Here is a 19,766-nt window from a genome sequence, read left to right as displayed (position 1 = left end):
TTGTAAAAAGCCTGGTTCTCCACCCCACACTTCCACAGATGCTTGCAAGCCGCTGGTGTGGACGTGTGGAATGACAGCATAGCCTTTTTCTAAGTGCAAGGAAAAGAAAACAAATTAAAGTAGTGAAAATGTTCAATTCTCAAAGACAGAAGTAGCTGTACCTGACAGCCTCACCATTAACCAGATACACTGAAGACCAATTTTTTCCGTGTATGTTCAAATGGTGGTTCACCCACCGATGTGGAGCCCATAGAGAGCTGATACTTAAAACAGCCCACACAAATTTTTCAGAAATAAAAGGAAATGCTTGGAAGGGACATGGAAGATCATATGTACAAGGGGTTTGTGGAATAACTGTATTCTGGTCAAAATCAAAGGAGGAAAGTCTCTGTCTTCAATAATCTAGTGCACAGTTGTTGCACTATTTACCACTCACCTCTCCCTGTTCCCTACTATTTGATGTCCTGCTGCCAAAATCTGCTTGCAACCACACAAACAGTTCCTGATAACTCTGACATTATTTCCTTCCTTCATTTTCTTTCCTCACCTGCATTCAAAACCTTAATCTTAGACTGCATCACTCTGACCTAGGTAAAGAACTGATTATAGCATGCTGTAGGCAAAAATCTCCATGACTTCAATCACAAAAGCCTAATGATATAATTCCTATCTACATGGGACAGACTATAGCCTATTAAGCTGACCAGGATTTGAGGACGTGATTGTGATTATCCAAAAATAACTCAAATTGATCAATGCTCTGTATATTTTCAATCATATACAGACGTCTTCTATACTTCAAAGTGGGTGAGTACAGCACTTTTAAAGCTTGACTCCAATGATGATCAAAACCATGAACAATCAACATAGCATGGCATGAAGGTTAAGCAAAAAATGTTTCAACCTTTTGCAAATTAGACATTCTTTTGACAACAGCAATTTAACATTAATTCATATTCTATATTTTTGTTACAATATGAAGTACAATTATTGATTGTTTAGAAGTTGGTTTAGTTAAAAAATTATGTTATGTCTTAGTGGATCTTAAACAAATAGAGAAGTTCTGTAAAAATGTTAAACCTAACCTCTTTCTGAGCTCCAAACACATAAAAAGTCTTCCCTTCAAATTTTAGTTTATAGACATCACACCTAGAAAAAGGAAAAAATATTTAAGTACAGGAAAAACAGATAGTTCTACTAGTAAGAAATGCAACTCACATGCAAGTTTCCCTGATCACAAAGTCAAGAAGGTTGTCAAATGACAAAGGGCCTCTACAGGACTCTTACAACTTTAAGCGTAGAAGTATCTAATATTCTAATTTTCTTTAGGGAACATAAGTCCACAGTATTTCTTTTACATGCCTATGCACATTCAAAGAACTGACTTTGGCTGCTTGAAACTGAAGAGGAAATTAAAGGTAGACAGAAACTTACATTTACACGCTATTTATGACACAGTTTGTGAATCCTCTTAAAATCTTAAAATGTATATTGTAATTAAATTGAGTGAAAGATAATACTTTTTTTCCCATACTTATTTATACTTATTTATTTGAGGTTTCATATCGCACATCTTAGTAACTGACTACTTACTACGGAATACAATAGGGAAAAAAAAAGAAAATGTTTGACAAAACTTACTACAGGGGCCTTATGAGTTGCAAACCTATCTCAAAATTTAATTTAACCAAGGCTGAAAGCTCAGTCTACATATGGAATAGCAATGCAGCATAGAACGGCAATGTAATGTATCTGCCTAAATTACAATGGAAATTTTGTCATCACCAGAGCTTTTTCATAAACTTCTCTAAAGGTTTTGGATGTCAGATACTTGAAATGGGAATAATTCTGGAGGCAAGGACAATGCTACCCCTGAAACTTTATAGCAAGAGTTTTGCTTAACATAAACAACAGCAAAAAATATTCCAGTTTATATTAAACTGAAAATGAAATTTCAAATATGAATTTGGATTTTTACAGTTTAATGCAAATTTCAGCTAACACTAAAGTTACTAGCACTCACTTCTACACCTTGGAGATGAAAGAAGCAGTGCATCAAATAAACTTCATCAGGCCAACCTTCCAAACTCTAGAGTAACACTGAGACAGCTTAGTGGCTTTTCCTCTACTGCTATTTCATTTTGTATCTGGTTTACACATCAATGGACAAAATAAATATACCTAGATCTCCAGAAAGACACGTTGTCCTTAAATAACCTGAAAAACTAAGTGCTGTGAAATTACTTTCCCATAATATGGTGGACAAATGCTTGGCAAGGGCTATTCTCTCCTCTGTGCACCACAGACTGACATTACGGTAAAGTCATCCTTATGCCAAAAGCACAAACCACTGAAGTACTGTGACCAGGGCTACCTGTAATTAACCCCAGAGAAACTACAGCATAAATCCAGTATTGCAAGTGGTTGGCATTTGACAGGCATGTCCCCAGAGATCCACAGGGCACTGAACTGTACACTGACTTTACAGCTCCAAAGATTTCAGGTTCTTCAACTATCAGGGAGGTTTCTACAGATATGCAGTAAAGATTCCAGCTGTACTTTAAAAACTGCTTCAGCATTTTTTCACCTTCTGCCTGTCTTGATACTATAAAACAGGCTGAAAGCTCTGAGATGGAACAGCCACACCCAAGTAACTGCTGTTGACATCCGTGTAGCAGCCTAAAAAGAGATTTATCAGCATTTAAGCATGACTGTTAGCTCTGCACCACTTTTGAGGGCATGACCAGCTGCACTTACATCACCTCTAGGAGTTCAGTTTTAACCTCTCACTCAAATGTGGCTGGCTGTTGCTAAACAGTTATGTTTTACAGGAGCACAAAATGAAAGCAACACCAGAAAAACCAAGGACAATTGCATAAGTGCCAACTTCTTGGGGAAAAAAATAAAGAGAGACTAAAAGGAAAAAAAAAAACCTTTAAGGCATTCTCACCTCCTCCTCTGCTTACCGAATAAGTTCTTTTGTAGTTTTCAAACTGAGGTTATGGAAAATAGGAAATAGTAATATTTTTACAAGAGTCAAATAAAGATTAAGGTGAACTCTTGTAAACAATTCCAAACACCTCTGCCAATAAGCCTCACTGGTGGCACAGTAGAGCTGAAAAAAATCAACTTACTCAATTTTAACGTTCATGCATTATTTTGACTAATGCACCCCGTGGAATTATTTTCATTAGGGGATGAATGAGACCAAAGTTGTTGTTGGTCTTACTATTGTTTTTATCTAAAATCCTTTGAATCAGAAACATGATGGGGCAAGAGAAGGCATATTCACATGGTCTTCCTTACAGGAGGTGCAGGTGAAGATAGCAGGAAGAAGAAAAGACACAGGCGAAAATACTCCTACTAATTAAGATACATTTACTTCATACGCTTACCATTTTAATAAATGAATTCTTTTATTCCCTTGGAAAACTACAAATCCTGCAGCTGTGAATCCTAGAAATGTAGTTGTCCCGACTGAGTCCTTGAAAGAGAAAAGGAAACATAATTTTCCCTTCATCCAGTGAGGTATTTCTTACTGACAGCATAAATTGTTACTCCTCTCTAGATTACCTCTATCTTGTTTTCCTTTTCAAAATAAATTTTGCTTTCAAAATGTACATTTCTAAAAAAAAATGCAGCTCTTGGCAACACAGGCCTCATTTATTTCTAGGAATTTAAGTGAGAAACAGCATTTTATGCTTTTTTTCCCATCTACCTGTAGCTGATGAAAACAGGGACTCCTTAGGTTAATTTACTAATTTTCTTGAAAATATACTTCTGTTTATGTCCCATCCTTAATACGCTGACTAACTACAAACCAGGGATTTGTATCTGCTTCAACACTGATATTTTTTAAGATTTCCGAATACATTGTTCCTCTGCGAGATGTTGTGTTGGAAGTACTCCTGACAGACAGCTTTTACTACTATAAGCTTCTGGTTTGTGCTCAAGTATTCTTGAGTATTCTCAAGTATTCTTGAGTACAAACCAGAAGATATGGTGATACTTGTCTTTCAAATAGAAGAGACCATTTTAAAATTTTAACTCTACAATAAAAGTTCTGGCTCATCCTTTTTGATTAATGATTCAGGTGAGTTTTGTATCCATTGGATTTCCTGTTCATTCCAAATTCCATACCCTCATCTTGCTAAAGATAGTCAACTTTATTGTGCCTGATGTTTCACTAAGAGAATAAAAGGGAACTGAAACAGGGATCATTCTGGAGTAGCAGCCACAGCACTGGAAGGAGCCATAGAAGAACCTTGCTTTGTTGTTTGCTACCAGAAGACAGACAAATTTGCCTTAAGCATGGGTCACAAACTTCTCACTATCCCCACACTACCAGCCCTGCCACACAGGTAAAGAGGAAATTCTGAGCCAGTTTTGCCTCTGGGCTAAGTGTCAACCTAAGTCTCTGGGATGTCCTTTGAAAATTTCCAGTATAGTTTCAAACTAAAATTTACTGTCACTGACTGCACTGAGCTCTGAACCAGCCCATCTTTCACACAGGAGCACAATTTCTGACAAAGTATATACGACATCTTATGCAGCTTTGTGTTAGAGATCACAGCTTAGGGGTGCTTACCACCAGCACATCTAACTGAACGGTACTGCCCTTTCAACAATATACAAGCCAAAGTAAAAGCAGCAGTTAAAACAAAAGCAAGTAATACTAAAAATAAACAGGGCGGATTATGCAGATACAACCATGTAATTAAAAATGCAGGTATAAAAGATAATCATAACTGTTAATTAAAATCACCTTCTTATAGAGGACCACAAAATAGCAAAGTGGGGGGTGGAAATAGGACATTTGGTTTCTTGTTCTTCCTTAGATTTTCAAACTCTGATGGTATTTGAAAAACTGATCTGCCAAGGATTATCAATTTGTTGCACCTTCTGGACAGAATAATGCTGAATTCTGAAAATTTTGGCAAACAAAAAGTATTTCACACCTGGAGTGCTTAAGAGAGACTTTTGCATTAAATCAAAGAAATTATGAAGTATAATCAAAGCTTAATGTCACGACACTCAACTACATTCTCCTGTGATGTTCTGCTTCCTCTGGAGAGACCTTTCCTTTGACTGATGCAGCAATGTCAAGCTGTCAGTGTTCTTCCAAGCCTTAAGCATAATATAGAGTTCCAGGGCGCGTTTTTTTATAAATTACTTACTATTTGTGCATGGATAAAAAACCAGAGCTAAATCAATTCCATTAATGTATTTTAAGTAAATATTAGTAAAAAGATTGCTTTATTAAATATTAGTAAAAAGACTCTTACCTTGCATGGATGAGGATCAACACCATAAGTTTCCAAAGAATATGCTTTCAAGAGCAAGTTGAATTCAGCAACAGCTGGGCTCTGACCTCTGAAATTACAAAAGAAACAGCAGGTTTACACCAAAAACAAAACAGGAGAAAAAGATTTTTTGACTGCAGAGTTTAAATACCTAAAAGCAGAGGAAAGTTTTTACTGACATTCAAACATATTCAACCATGTTTTGTTTATAATAAAAAGATAGAAAACTTTTCATGTTTTCTTCTTTTGAATTGTACAGTGCCTGATGTTTTCAGGAAAATCCTGAAGTTTTTTCTCAATCCTGAGATAACAACACTTAGCCAGAATTGTCCAATATTTCTTTTCTTTTCATATACAATCACATCGGCCTGCATATTAAATAAATTTCAGCATCTTTTTTCCACAAACTCTTGCTCCCCAACTTGTTTAAAAGGACTGTGAAGATTAACAAACATTCCTTCCAGCTCAGGGCATAAACGCAGCAATCATATTACACTTTCTACTCAGATGCATGCCTAATTATAGCAGTGCCTGTTACCAACATCAGAATCTGTCAGCATTTCCATTTATACACCCCTATTTTTAGGGTGTCTATAATCAACAATGAATATATGTTAAAGACTGAAACATGGTATGCAAGACTTGAGTTCCAGAGTAAGTTTTATTACTTGACTTTCACTAAGTCCTGCTATTACAATAAGTTCTAATATAGATTTAAAATGTCTGTTTGAAAGTGAACTGTTTCAGCTATTGTTTCATTTAAGTATCTGCATAACTAGAGTACATGATTCTGATACATAAAATGGTGTTATGACAATGAACAGTGCCTAAGACTTTTAGAAAGCCAGGCCTCATAAATCTCATGCAAATTATTAAAAGAAAACCAAACCAACAACAACAACCAAAGAAAGACAGCCACTATAAACAACTTTTCCAGGAACATAGTCATACTTTATCTTATGCCTGCATTTTGGAGTCTAGGCTCACACTGGGATCAATGGTACATGGGAACTGAAGTTTAAAACTGTACTATGTGTTGGTGTAGAATAATTTCCCTGTAAGTCTATTATTCCTAGTAGCTGGAAACCAACAAGCATCGATATAAGATATTCAGTAACTGGCCCAAAATTCAGTTTAACAACTAAGACAATACCTAGGACACTTGTGGATATCAAATCCTATTTTAAACCTAACAGGATGATGCCCTGTGGCAATGTAAGTATCAATAACCTTTTCTCTTACAAAGCTTTTACTATTGTTAATTTTCACCATTCATCGTCTCCCACTCAATCTCATGACATTTCTTGGGCTTCTTCTGTGTTTATTTTGGATCTCTCTCAATACACACAAAACCTTCATCCTATTTCAGGCCACATTTTTTTTGATATTTTGCTTTTAAAGGCAAAAAAAAAAACCACACACACACACAGAAAATAATATTAGAGATGTGGCCTTTCTTCTCCTTTTTTGGGTCTCTTTCTCACCTCTTTCCAATGGAGAAGAATATGCCTCAAGTGGAACATCAAGACTTAAAAATAGATGTTTACACAGTTAAACGCTTAATGAAAAAGTAGCATGAAAGCAGCAAGCAAAAGAAAAATGCTTATTTTTCCCAGTCAACTTGCTGGTAGCTCTACTGGACTTTTTCTCCATTTTCAGTGTTAATAAGTCACAACCTTATGTTTAATCACAACTCTAAGACCATAAATGACCCTTAAAAAGGCAATAAATTTGTTTCATGTACAAGTCAACTGCACATGACAGAATTAATTAACCAGTTAGACCTAAATTACTTAGCACACTTACGCAGCATAATGAAAAGCCAAACAAATAGATGGTTTGATTGCTTATTGGATATTGAGCCTTACAAAAATATAAGATTATAAAATACATCTTTTATCCAGATACCTTAGCTGGTATAAGGGAAAATAGTCAATCTTTTGATTTGAATGGACCAAAAATGACAAGTGATTTGCAACAATGTAGTTTAGGGGTTTGGCATACTGAAATGGGGAGAAATATTAGAGAGACATATTAAAAAACAAAATTAGCAGGCTCTCCCCACCTATAGCCTCTGAAACTATAGTGGTTTTGTGACATCAAGTGGAACAAGATGTGGCACCTGGAAAAAAAAAAGGCAGAAAACATGGATAAATTTGATCTTATCAGATTACAGGCGAATCAAATGGCCACAGTGCAAAGCCTTAAAAGAACATCACAAAGCACAAGAGTCAAGAGCAGTATCAAATGAAAATTCCTCATTTATCTCTTCTCAAAGGATTAATATTTGTCTTGATAAATGCTTTTCATCTGTAACTTAGTGAAGAGATTTTTCTTACTAAATAAAAATATACCTGTACCAAATCCTATCAGCAAAGTCAATGTTTTTTTACCAATCACTGATCTAACATTAGATATAGCTTTGATTTGCTTTGTTTAGAAGCCTTAAGCTTTCTACATGCAGCGAACATCCTTACACAAGAATTTATAGCATTTCTTAACACATGTAAGTGTTTCAACTATTGCCTCTTACAGTGGAAAATATCATCTTTGCTGGTTTATAACTCAGTTCTCTCAGGAAAGTCGTGTCTCTGTCAGTGCATTTACTCCTCTTGATTTATTTTTCACATCATTAAGTAAAAGATACATGTTTCTACATGTTGCAGCCACTACCACATCTGGCTGCAACGTGAGCTGGCCCCTAGATAGATCTTCCAACCTAATGTTATATTTAGTCATGTATCTGTTTATTAGCCCAAATTCTATATAATCCTTAGTAACATTTGTAATGCTACACCTGTGTAAACATGCATGCTTGTTAGTAAGGAATATCGGTATCCACCTAATTAATAAAGATTTATGTTTGCTATGAAGGTATCCATCATTCTGTATTTAGAGACTAGTCAAGGCCATGGAGATAGGAGATTGGCCCCATTCGACAGTAGTAGGTCCAAATGGAATCCCTTGATTCTCCTCTGAGGCCTGGTCAGGCTTTGGGGAAAAACCAAGGAGAAAAGAAAGCTAAATATTTTCTGCACCAAATAAGTGATGTAAGCTTGTTTGTTTACCAGTACAAAAGCTGGATCCTCTCACAGCAAAGGCGGAAGCCTCATCTGTGAGTGGAAGCACTGCATAAGATTTCCCAGTTCCCAGGAGTGCTTCTCCAACCCTTCACTGTAATGGGGGCTCTCCAGCTGACGTGCAGGTCTGGATGCTAATTATGGTAATGCATTGAATAGGGTAACTGGTGATATATCTTTCTATATCAACACAGACACTCTTTGTAGTAATGACTAGGGGCATTGCTAAGCTTATTCTTCTATAATTCATTTCTTCTTTTGTAATTCTTTGCTGGTTTGCACTATAATAAATTTATATGCCTGTTCTTTAAAGTTGGTGTCTGTGTTTCTTGTGTTGATCCTCTGCAAAGGTTTGAACAGGACTAGTAAAAGAAACCATTACCGAGAAAAGTTTCTGCATACCATACAAACAGTAAATGTGGATTACTTGTGAAATAACAGTTCCACAGTTATTAGCTACAAATTTATGATTCAGCCTAGGAATCAATCAATCTAAACCTTCCTAATAAAATTGAATTAAACAAATAGTTCAATGTAAGAGTGAGAAGTCTGCAACACACTCTGTTTTTAACTTTAGGCTCATGAGAAGTACACATAGGGGAAAAACCATGTTCACCCAGCAAGTAAATGAACTGCTGAAATGTTGCTGGAACATACTAAACTTAAAAAGCTGCTGAACCAATAAATACCAATTTTAATTTTACTGCATTTTTTTTCTCTCAGACATATATAATCCAAGTAAAACCCAAATAAATCACTTTAAAACAATAATCAAACTCTTTTATGGAGTTTATTAAATGCTTATGCATTTAACTTTACACCATGCATGCTGTAATGATATGTACCACTTACGTAATTCTTTCTACCAGAACATTTCAAATTACTTTTGTACCTTCAGAGATCAAATGAGATGGTATCTCTGAAGTCTGTGTTCAGATATTTGTATTTCAACTTTATAAATTGATGCAATGACACAGACACAGCTTTAAGCTTATTCAAAGATAGAATACGTTTACAGAACAGATGCGGTTTTAATTTATCTATTATTAATTTAAAATCTATTCCCATGATACAGAGAAATCTACTAAGCTCTCTGGTTTTATCAAGGTGATTAATATTTCTGGTCCAGACACTTCTAGCCCATAAAGCCTTCCCCAAATAAAGAAGGAGTGAAGGAGGAGGGGGCAGAGAAAATAGGTCCTTTCAGCTGCTAAAAGAAATCCCTGTGTTGTAGAATTTCACACAGACATCTGAAGATAAGAGCATGCTAAGTGTGCAGAATATGAACCCAAACTGCGTGATGAGACAGGCAACAACTAGCATGGTAAAAACAACCACATATGTAGATCATGATTATGACCACTCTTTACAGAGGAAAAAAAAAGGTTAAAAAAAGAAAAAAAAAAAAGTCACATGCATATGCACACGCACACACACAAAACAAATCTTCACTAAAGATAAAAAATTATCAATGTTGGAAAAAAAAATTGCTGCATGTTTCAGTTCTAATAGATCATCCTTTCTACTGAATTTCTACTGAATACTCTTGGAATTCCATTAAAAGAAAAATCCCATGTACAGATGTATCCTTTCAGTTTTTCAAAAGAGGAGGGGAAAGACAACTCTTGCCAGTGAATTTGCTTTCTCTAGATTACCACTACAACTGCATCTTCCATTAAATTTCTGCTCAGGTAAAGGTTCCTCACCATAAACTTCTGGAAATATTCTCTGCGCCATGCAAACACCAATCCAGCATCTCACTTATTATTTTTACATCAAAACAATGCCTCACTTACTATTTCCTAGTTAGTGCATCCAGAAGTACAAGAATGGTTGGTCCCTTGATTTGAATTGGTTTTAAGTACACTTCTATCAGTAAAAACATACTTCAGGATAACAAAGCAGCACACAGAGAATCCTTCAGGAAAAGGACTAGGTAACTAAATTCCAACCATCTCTCTAATTCATCCAAATTACAACTGATATGAACTATGGAGTGAAAGAAAGAAAATACCAGGAAAATGTGGCAGAATCAGAAACAAATAATTTTTCACCGATTACAGCACAAACAATGACATTTTAATACCAGATTGCTACCTTAGAGAGAATTAGTTATTTTTGAAGTTGCAGTGATATGCCACTATATGACCTGATAGATAAATCTAAATGCTTATGCTGGGAGACTGTAAGCAAGGCAACATGGGCTATCAAAGCTGGAATGAAGAGGGCATTCAGTGCAGCCAGAGATATAATGTAAGTGAGGCCCTGAGCAGCTATCACCACTGCCTGCCTGAGAACTCCGGCTACATATCATTGTCCTCCTCAGCTCTCCAAGGCCCTCAGTATACTTTGTATAGTTAGGAACTACAAAGACTTTGGCTCCTTAGGCCTGGAACTCATCTATCCCTGCAGTAGCCCAAATCCTGCCTCTTTCCAAATGTGCCCCTCACCTCCATGTAAACCTCAGCATATCCTCCGTCCCCAGCAAAGCAGCTTCTGTCTCCTGTAACATGACTTGCAAGTTTTGGAGCATCCTTCCAAAAGGATTCCCTTCATGTATATGAGGCTGCTAAATACCAATGTGATTAGGGTAGCACAAGAAGATAAATATAACCCATAGATAAGTGTGCTGACAGCATTACATGCGTAAAACTAGATAATATGTAGTTTTAATTGCAAGAAGCACTTAAATGGAATACCAAATCCACCTTATTCTGGACTTCCTAAATATGAATTTAGTTTTAGCACTTTTAAATGCTAAATGAACACCATGCAAGAAGTGCTTTAATCTTGAATGTAACGATATTAACACTCACAAAGAAAAGCACTTTTTAGCAACTGCTGCCACGTCTTCTAGGACAGCCTCCCAGATTGCACTCTCATAGTAACATTTGGAGTTATGCTTGCCAGTGGCTCCACTGGCAGATCCATGTCTGCAGGAGAGAGCTGGGTCAGTGGAGATCAGGATATCCTGTACTCCTGCTGCAACCAGAGTCAGAGCACGCATAGTAACTAATGGTATGGTGAGGAGAATATAGTAAGAGTCAAAGAAGCAGAAGAAAGTTAAAAGTGCTTAAGTCCTCACTGAGAAGTTACAGTGTAGATGATGCAGCAAAGGAAAAAAATGTTATATACCTGTCAAGTGCAATTTAAACACCAGTATTCATTTTGCTTTGATCAAACTCAGGCATTAATTTCCTACTCTGGTTTCAAGAAAATACTCCCTTTGCCTTAAAATTTCAAATTGCTTTTGTGATAGTTACTGTCAGAATATGGTAGTGATTTTGCAGGCTGAGAGGAAACTTTTTCTTCTCCCAAAAGGTATTCTTTCATGCATGACTTTTGCAAAAGTTGGAGCATTTGGTATACACAGTATAGCAATTCAGTAGCACTCTGACATCTTGAGACTGTATCCACACTGGCCGTCCCAGGGAATAACAAATAACTTGCATTTACCTATACAGGATCAGCATGGGAAACAGGAAGTTGAACAGGTCATGCACCCCTATAATTTACTTGTCAAAGTTAATATTTGCATGGGACTTTCAGATAAATTAATGGTGTTTTACATAACACTTCCATATATAAATCACATGGTGTAATATTTCATATCAGAAATAAGTAGAAATAGATTGCTAGTTTTCAGGTTGGGATAAAAAAAAAAAGAAAAAAGAAAAAAAAGAAAAAAAAAAAAAAAAAAAAAAAAAAAAGAAAAAAAAAAAAAGCTTGGTCTTCAACCACTCAGTTCTTTCAAAAAACAAAACAAAACAAAAACCACAAAAACAAAAACAACAGGGGAAAGAACCCAAACCAAACCAAAACATTATTCCTATAAATATAAATTCCCTTGATAAAGACTTATGCCCATTTTCCCTTTAGAAATCTCCGTATTTTCAGGTGTCTGGCCTCTGGAAGCTGTGGCTGAAAGGTATCTTTCAAAAGCCAGGGAACTTTGTCAGAGTAACAGATGCTCTGTTAAAGGATGTAAGACTTGTTCATAACAAGATCATAACAAGGTATTTTTGTCTTTTGTTTTGTTTCTTTACCTCTCCCCTTCTTAATGAGGGAAGAATAATTAATTAAAATTCATAAGACAATCACAACTCAATAAACCTGCCATGCATTTCTGTCTGTCATATTTATGTTTTTGCAATTAGGTGCAGTAGAAACTCACATAAAAGGTCACATTTTGCTAAAATGCAGTGATGTTCTTACATCCACAAAGGATAGTAGGGGCATCATGTCATACATCTGCTTTCAGTTATAAAAAAAAAAAAGGGCTCTGAATGACACCTAATGAGTCACTAGGTCACTGGAAGCTGTCACAGTACTCTACTGCTGAGGAGCCCCTGGTGGTCTAGTGGTAAGGGCGCCGCGCTATCACCGCGGAGACCCGGGTTCGATTCCCGGTCAGGGACACTCCCGGGCAGGTGGGGCTCGTTAGCCCTTAAAGGCAACCCACCTACGTCCTAAGGACCTCACTGCCACTGTCCAAGCTCGCTTGGCCCCGGCAGATGAACCTTAGGATTAAAGGGTGGGCTCAGTTCCGCGCACACTGTGTCTCACCTAAAAAATCCAATGCGCAGGCTGGAAGGTGGAAAGACCTTCCCCGGATCTTCGCTCGCGAAGACTGGCCATTATTTACTCTACTGCTCCTTCCCAAACAATCCATCATGATTTTCATGCTCCTTTCTAAAGCCAAATTATTCCATCATGCAATAGGACAGAAGAAAATGTGACCAGTAAACAGGTCTTAAGGATGGTGAGACAGGATTCAGTGAAGAAATTACCTCTTTTAAGCCATATGGCATTAGTTATATGGGAATCTGTTGCAGGTGAGAGATGTCATGATATTTGTTTGTTTACACATGTGAAAAAACGAAGAATCAGACTCACAGTGCTGAAGCTCAGAGGTGATTATTATGAAGGTAGCCAAATGGCAGCTAGAATAGAAGGGCTCTAGTCTCATCTATTCTCCTCATATTGTAGCTCTCAGCTAATACATCACTTGAGTATCTTGTTAAAAAAAAGCCACGAACCTCTTGCAGCACTTTTAAAAATATTTACTGAGCAGCAAAATATTAATTTTTATCAGAAAATTCAGCTTACTGAATGCAGCAAAAGCGATGTGTAAATCAGTGCCATGCAGAAGGTTACAAACTCAGTGTTTCTTCAAGTAATATCTTCCAGCTAGATATGTAAATATTATAATCTAACACTGGACCTGTCTACATACAGTTCATTATGTGGCAGACATGTTTTATTAATTTGTACTCCTAGAATAGAGATCCATGGAATTAAATATCTGAAAAATGTAAAACTTCTATGTGACTAGTGAATGTCTGATATAAAAAATGTAAGAGGATTATCAATTTTGGGAAGACAGAGCTACAGTGCGAAATTGCCAAGTACTAGCTATCCAGACAACTCTGAAACTGTCTGTTCTCTGAAATCTGACAAATAGGTAAGGCATACCAGGTACTGACATAAGCAAAAGAAAACAGAAAATAAAGATGACAGTTCCTGAGAGATGCAAAGAGCTACAAGCCACTGAGCCTAAAATTCGTAACACACAAACTGGTAAAATATAGAATAGGAAGAGAACTAAGGAACATATACATGTAAGTGTGGTATATGACAAAAACTGTTCTATAAATTATAGTTATGCCTCAAATAATTCCTGGCATTCTTTGTAGGAACCAGCAGATCCATAAGTAAAAGAAGTCAACCTGATATAATCTGATTTCCAAAATGCAGTAGTTAATAGTGTCCCTCCCCAAGACTACTAAAGAAATTCAGGGGATATCCTCACATGCTGAGCAACTATTGATGGGAGGAATTCAGGACTAGGAGAATCCTAGCAGGATCTGTGCAAAAGCCTGTAATATTTACTGTCATGTGTTCAGGTAGATTACACCAACGGGAAAGAGGGTTAAAAAATAAGCTAAAAATTATGTCTAGTTATTCATAACAAAGGAACTAGCTGATTAAGTTTATAATGGATGTGCAGAATTACACATAAATACACAAACAAAAACCAAAACGAAACCAAAACCAAAAACCAAACAAATACAAACAAACAAACAAAACCCATCAAGAAAAACAAATAAGACAGAAAAATACATCTCTCCTAGCATCACCAAATATAAAACCCACCAGCTTTGGCCTATCACCCTTCCTTCCCTCCTTCTAACTTTAAATAAAGGACTAGCCTGTTCTTTAAAGACTGAATTTATAAAAGTCTTTTCAACTGCACTTTGGCTTAACTGATGAAAGATATTGTTTTATAAAGTTTGAATTTTTCCTTTGGAAATCTACAAACACTGCATGGAACAACACTGAATTCTATTTCCTTTTTCAAAAGGCTTTCTACAGGTATGTGTACAGCGCAGGCTGGACTGCTCTAAAAATTTTAGATACAGCCGTGCCATTTAAATTGTCATTTACTGAAAGAAATTCAAAGAAAGTATGTAAGTTTCAGGAAGGAAAAAAACAGAAGACACATTAATACTGGCAAGCTTATTGCCATGAATGTTATACTTCACTTGAAAAACACATTTGATACAATTCTGGGGGAAAAAAAAAAAAAAGGTATTTTAAGTTTTAACTCCTCTGAACAGGAATTTTTATCTTTTTTTTCCAAATTCATTGAAACATGAGAACAAAGCACAGGGGGTTTAAACAAGTGTAAAGGACCTCATAATCTTTCAACAAAAACTATCTTTTCACCTAATGTAATAATTATTTGCTTTCATTTGATTTTCTGCACCTCCTATTCCTCTTCGAATTTTTTGACGATTATTCTCAACTGAACGAAATGCCAAGGGCATCAAGCAAGGTACCTTCTTGACTGCTTTGCCTGTCATTCGCTGACAACCCTGAAGAGGGTATAGTTGCACAAGTCACTGCTACTTCTCTCCTGAAACACATTGAACTTTGAAACCAAAAGACTAATCTATCTTTCTCCTTTCCCCTTTGTTAGAGCATTAAAACTTTAGGACAGAAAAAGATGTGCAGAGAGCTCTGGGTCTCACCTCCTCAGTCTTACAAGAAATTTACTTAAATATATTTCTTTGCAATTCACCAGTTTCAATCAGGTCAATATCTACCAAGAATTTTATAATTGCACAACAGATAGAAATTTCCCACGAAAAGAGGTGTGATTCCTAAAGGAAAGATGTTATTCCACTCATCAACCAGAGCAGTGCTCATGATGTGAGCTGCTCCCATAATCAGACCTACATTTCAAGTAAATGACATTTAAGTTATCAGCACTCAGCTATGATTACTAACATAGAACTAACATACTAACATACTAACAGGAAAAGAAAACCCCCAAAGCTGAAACCACATTTTCAAATACAGTATATTAGACAGCATATTGGTAGAGTGTCGATTGTAAATCCATGGAACAAACCCTCCTAAGTTAACATACAATATTTGGAACAGATAAAAGTATTTCTTGGCTGTCTCCTTAGTAAACAGCATTTTGAATTACCTGAATTCATTTTTATGCATTTCTGCTATTTTCTTCTCAAGCTTTTGTGACTGCTTAGGAAAAATCTTAAAGTCGCTGATATAATTCTCTGGGTGTTCATCGGGATCATAATCACCAAGCTCAGCTAAACACATCCAAAATACAAAACAAAACAGAAAAATCCAGTTGTAACATTAGTTAATAGGGAAATAAGTCAGTAAATGCAGTGCAATTCAAGATACTTCCATGCAGAGTAAGAATCCAGCATCTCTCAAGAAATGCTGCTTTAAAGAATTCATAGTTAACTGGAACAACAAAACCCTTATAACTGCCACTTCAATAAATGAGTTTCAAGCGAAGCTCATGCCTTATTAACTGCTGCTTTAATTAGCAATAGTAAACTATTTTCTGTGGCAGAAACACGCTTTGTAAAACAGATGAATAGGCAAAGTTTCCCCTTTGAGTATTTATCATTCTGTTAGCAGGCAGAACTAAAACAATGCATTTCTGATTCATCTCTTTTTCACATCATTTATCCTCCCTGGTATGGACTGGTCTAATTCTGTTCTAGCAGAGAAACACAGACCATAATGTTATTTAAGGTATCCCATAGAATTTGATTCCTCTTCTAGAACATGTCATCACTCAAGTACCCAAACATGGAATTTGATGGTTTAATTTTCTTAATAAGACTCTTTAATACAGTCTAGACTCAGTTTTGGTTTGCATACGCTGTCTTATAATACATTAAGAACTTCATTTATGCAAAGGCAGAATAATGGGAATTTCCACACATATGATGTCCCTAATCAGACATATGGCTGTTTATTTCTCTATATACAATTCAAGACATACACCTGAATTTGGTTCTAAGTAAATGCTGGAGAAAGAAAGAGAGAAAAAAAGACAGGAAAAACAAAATAAAATTTCCTTCTCCTTGAAGTACATCTTCTATTTTTGACAGAGATCACACAGGTCTTCTTTACCATAAGAAAGAGCACTGATGGATACTTTCTCCTGCTTAGTTCAAATGGAAAAGGCTACATTTACAGTCAGGACTCAGAAAGAGTTTTGCTTTGTTGATAAGTGGAGTCTAATATTTATGCCATACTTCACTTAAATACAAAAGTTACTGGTAGCTATATTCAGCCAATAGTTTTGCATTGCTCTTTTTACTGAAGACACATATGAGTGAACTATTTAAAAAAGGCTGTTGCTTTTACTTACCTTGGACAATACAGGCACCCAGGTAGGCAGCATCAGAAAAGGAACACAGCAAACGGCCATGGAAAATGTCCCTTTTTATTTGTAGATATAAGAGGTATCTAAAATATAATTTAAAAATTAGGAGACAATGTTGCATCTTTTTGTAACAGATTTAATATATCAGTGTGGAACCAGCTGTACAACTGGACTTCTCTCTTGCTATTTTAAATTACAGGAAAAAGAGGCAAAGCACAATCACAAGATAAAAATAGATGTAATTAGACTTTTATTCAATACCAATGAAATAATGGGAGTAAAAATAACAAAACACCACTAACAGATGTCATGGAGATTGCTTTAATTAAAATGTATAGCTTTTATGATGTGCATTAGTGACGTGAAAAAACTATGGTAATGTGAGCTGGTTTGGGCATCCCCATTCTCATTATATACAGGTTCTCACAAGAAAATCTGTTTCCTACTGTAGACAAAATAGCACCCTAATAACAGTGTGGAGAATTTTTTCCCCTTCTTTTCTTTTTTTTTTTAAATCTGCAAAGAATCCCAGATGAAGTTTTGAGGAAGAAGTAACTCCTAGAGACCTGCAGAGCAGTAGGCATGAGTGGCCTGCCTAGAGGTCACCTCTCCCATTCCTCTCTCCCTACAAAGAACTGGGGAGAAGAAAAAAGGCTCCTGCTCTCTGCCTTATACCACAAAGCAGCTTTACTTCTAATAGCAAGTGGAGTGACACAGCTGCAAGGTCACAACTTTCTCTTCGGCTTTCTCTGTTGGAGAGGAGTCTCCCAGAGATGGACCAACTCACAGCCCCGTGACTCACTCGCAGCATCTTTCCCAGCCACCTAAATGGTCACAGCCACACTACTCAGCAGCTTGACCCCACTGAGAAAATAAACTATTTAAATATTGCTTTAAGTAGACAAAGTCAACCATCTAGAGGGTGCTATCAGACCCAGAGGCTTCTGCAGGCCTTCAGGATGTTCCTTAATGCTGCCAGTCCTCTCCAACCTAGAGTTGGCTACACTGTAGCCAATAAAATGTGCTTTATGAATAACACTGGTGTCAGAATATTTTTGCCAAATTACCTGGTTCTGTGTGTACCATGAGCTCCTGCACCAAGAGCAAGCCTGGAAGTATTATCTGAAGGGCAAGAGAAATTTTCCTCCTTGCCTTGGATTATTACTAAATGCAACAAGGGCAATACAGTTGTCACTGAGAAAAGCAATTTGTTCTCATTGCTCTGACTGCATTGCAAGTTCTACAGGAACCTTGTACTTCAAACCTTTTTTTTTTTATTTTGCAACATACTTTTTTTCCCTGTAATCAGTGTCCAGTAACAGCTCACAAATTCAATTCCATAATTTGGTACAGGTAGATCCTAGAGAAAGTATCTACATCAGGGTGAACCAAAGGCCTCAGTGATATGCAATAAAAATTCTTACTCTGCAATCACAGTGTCCTGGAAAAGGCTCAGTATACTGATGCAAACACCATACAAAGCTTGGGCAATTGAGCAGTCCCTGTCCGAAAACTTTTTGGTAAGTCTTTCCAGGTTGAAAAATTGGGATGTCGTTCTCCAGAGTGACCATTAGCTTGAGGCCAAAGTGTGTTCAGCTTTTAAGCAGCGCCAAAAAAAAGCCACCTATGAAAGGCATCCCAAGATTTCGGAGCATGGCTTGGTAGCCAAGCTATGAGGTCAACAGATCTTCTTGTGGCATTTCTAAGCAAACAGTTCGTTGTTGACCAGGTTCTAAGGTCCTCAATGTCATCATAAAATTCCTGCATCGATAATAGTCTCAGTTATCAGGAATAAATACAGGTTTTATACTAGTTTCTTGCTTAAGCCTGTTTTAAATATAAAAATATCATAATTTCTAAAAGAAACAAACTCCAAAGCTAGCTTTGTTACAATAAAAATATATACTCTTTACATCTAAATTGTCACTGTATGCATTTCTGTCAATTGCATGAAACTAATTAAAATGTATTATCCATTCACTCCAGCTAAATCACAGGTTATGCAAGTTGTTCAGCATGAAAAAAAGTAATATAAAAACCAGATCTAAAAAATTGCAGAAAATTTCCACTGCTGTCAAGTTACTATTAGGAAGGACACTTAGTATCTTAGTCAGCTCCATGGACAGTGGGATTGAGTGCATCCACAACAAGTTTGCAGATGACCTCAAACTGCGTGGTGCAGTCGACAACACTGGAGGGAAGGAATGACATCAAGAGGGACCTTGACAGACTTCAAAGGTGGGCTCGTGTAAAGAAAGTCAACAAGACCAAGTGCAAGACCCTGCACCTGTCTCAGAGCAATCCCAAGCACAAATACAGGCTGGGTGGAGACGGACTTAGAGCAGTCCTGAGGAGAAAGACTTGGGGTTGTTGGTGGATGAAAAGTTTAACATGACCTTGCAGTGTGCACTTGCACCCCAGAAGGCCAACTGTGTCCTAGGCTGTATCAAAAGGACCATGGCCAGCAGGTTGAGACAGTGATTCTTTCCCTCTGCTCTACTTTGGTGGGTTACCTAGAGTACTGCTTCCAGCTCTGCAGTTTCCAACACAAGAAAGACATGGACTTGTTGGAACTAGTCCAGAGAAGAACCAAGTTGATCAGAGAGCTGGAGAAGCCTGGAACAAGACTAAGGCATTATGGAGTTCTTTCAAATGAGGAAAATA

The 19,766-nt window shown here is 36.7% G+C and overlaps 1 protein-coding gene across 2 annotated transcripts in view; it reads right to left on the bottom strand.

Moving 5' to 3' along the window:
- Positions 1–19,766, bottom strand: part of FRMD3 (FERM domain containing 3) — a 134,832-nt gene that overhangs the window by 20,379 nt on the left and 94,687 nt on the right. The window contains exons 5-11 of one of the 2 annotated variants that reach the window (XM_050329736.1): positions 17,088–17,185; positions 15,882–16,005; positions 7,369–7,425; positions 5,286–5,373; positions 3,396–3,484; positions 1,086–1,149; positions 1–89 (exon numbers count right to left, since the gene is read on the bottom strand). In XM_050329736.1, coding sequence (XP_050185693.1) covers positions 1–89; positions 1,086–1,149; positions 3,396–3,484; positions 5,286–5,373; positions 7,369–7,425; positions 15,882–16,005; positions 17,088–17,185 — 609 coding nt within the window. The remainder of the gene's footprint in view (positions 90–1,085; positions 1,150–3,395; positions 3,485–5,285; positions 5,374–7,368; positions 7,426–15,881; positions 16,006–17,087; positions 17,186–19,766) is intronic. The other variant, XM_050329737.1, reaches the window with a different exon arrangement.

This window comes from Myiozetetes cayanensis, unplaced genomic scaffold (assembly GCF_022539395.1).
Source record: "Myiozetetes cayanensis isolate MyiCay16 unplaced genomic scaffold, myiCay2020 scf4, whole genome shotgun sequence".
In the NCBI taxonomy this organism is placed as follows: domain Eukaryota; kingdom Metazoa; phylum Chordata; class Aves; order Passeriformes; family Tyrannidae; genus Myiozetetes; species Myiozetetes cayanensis.
This window is presented reverse-complemented; position numbering and strand designations above follow the sequence as displayed.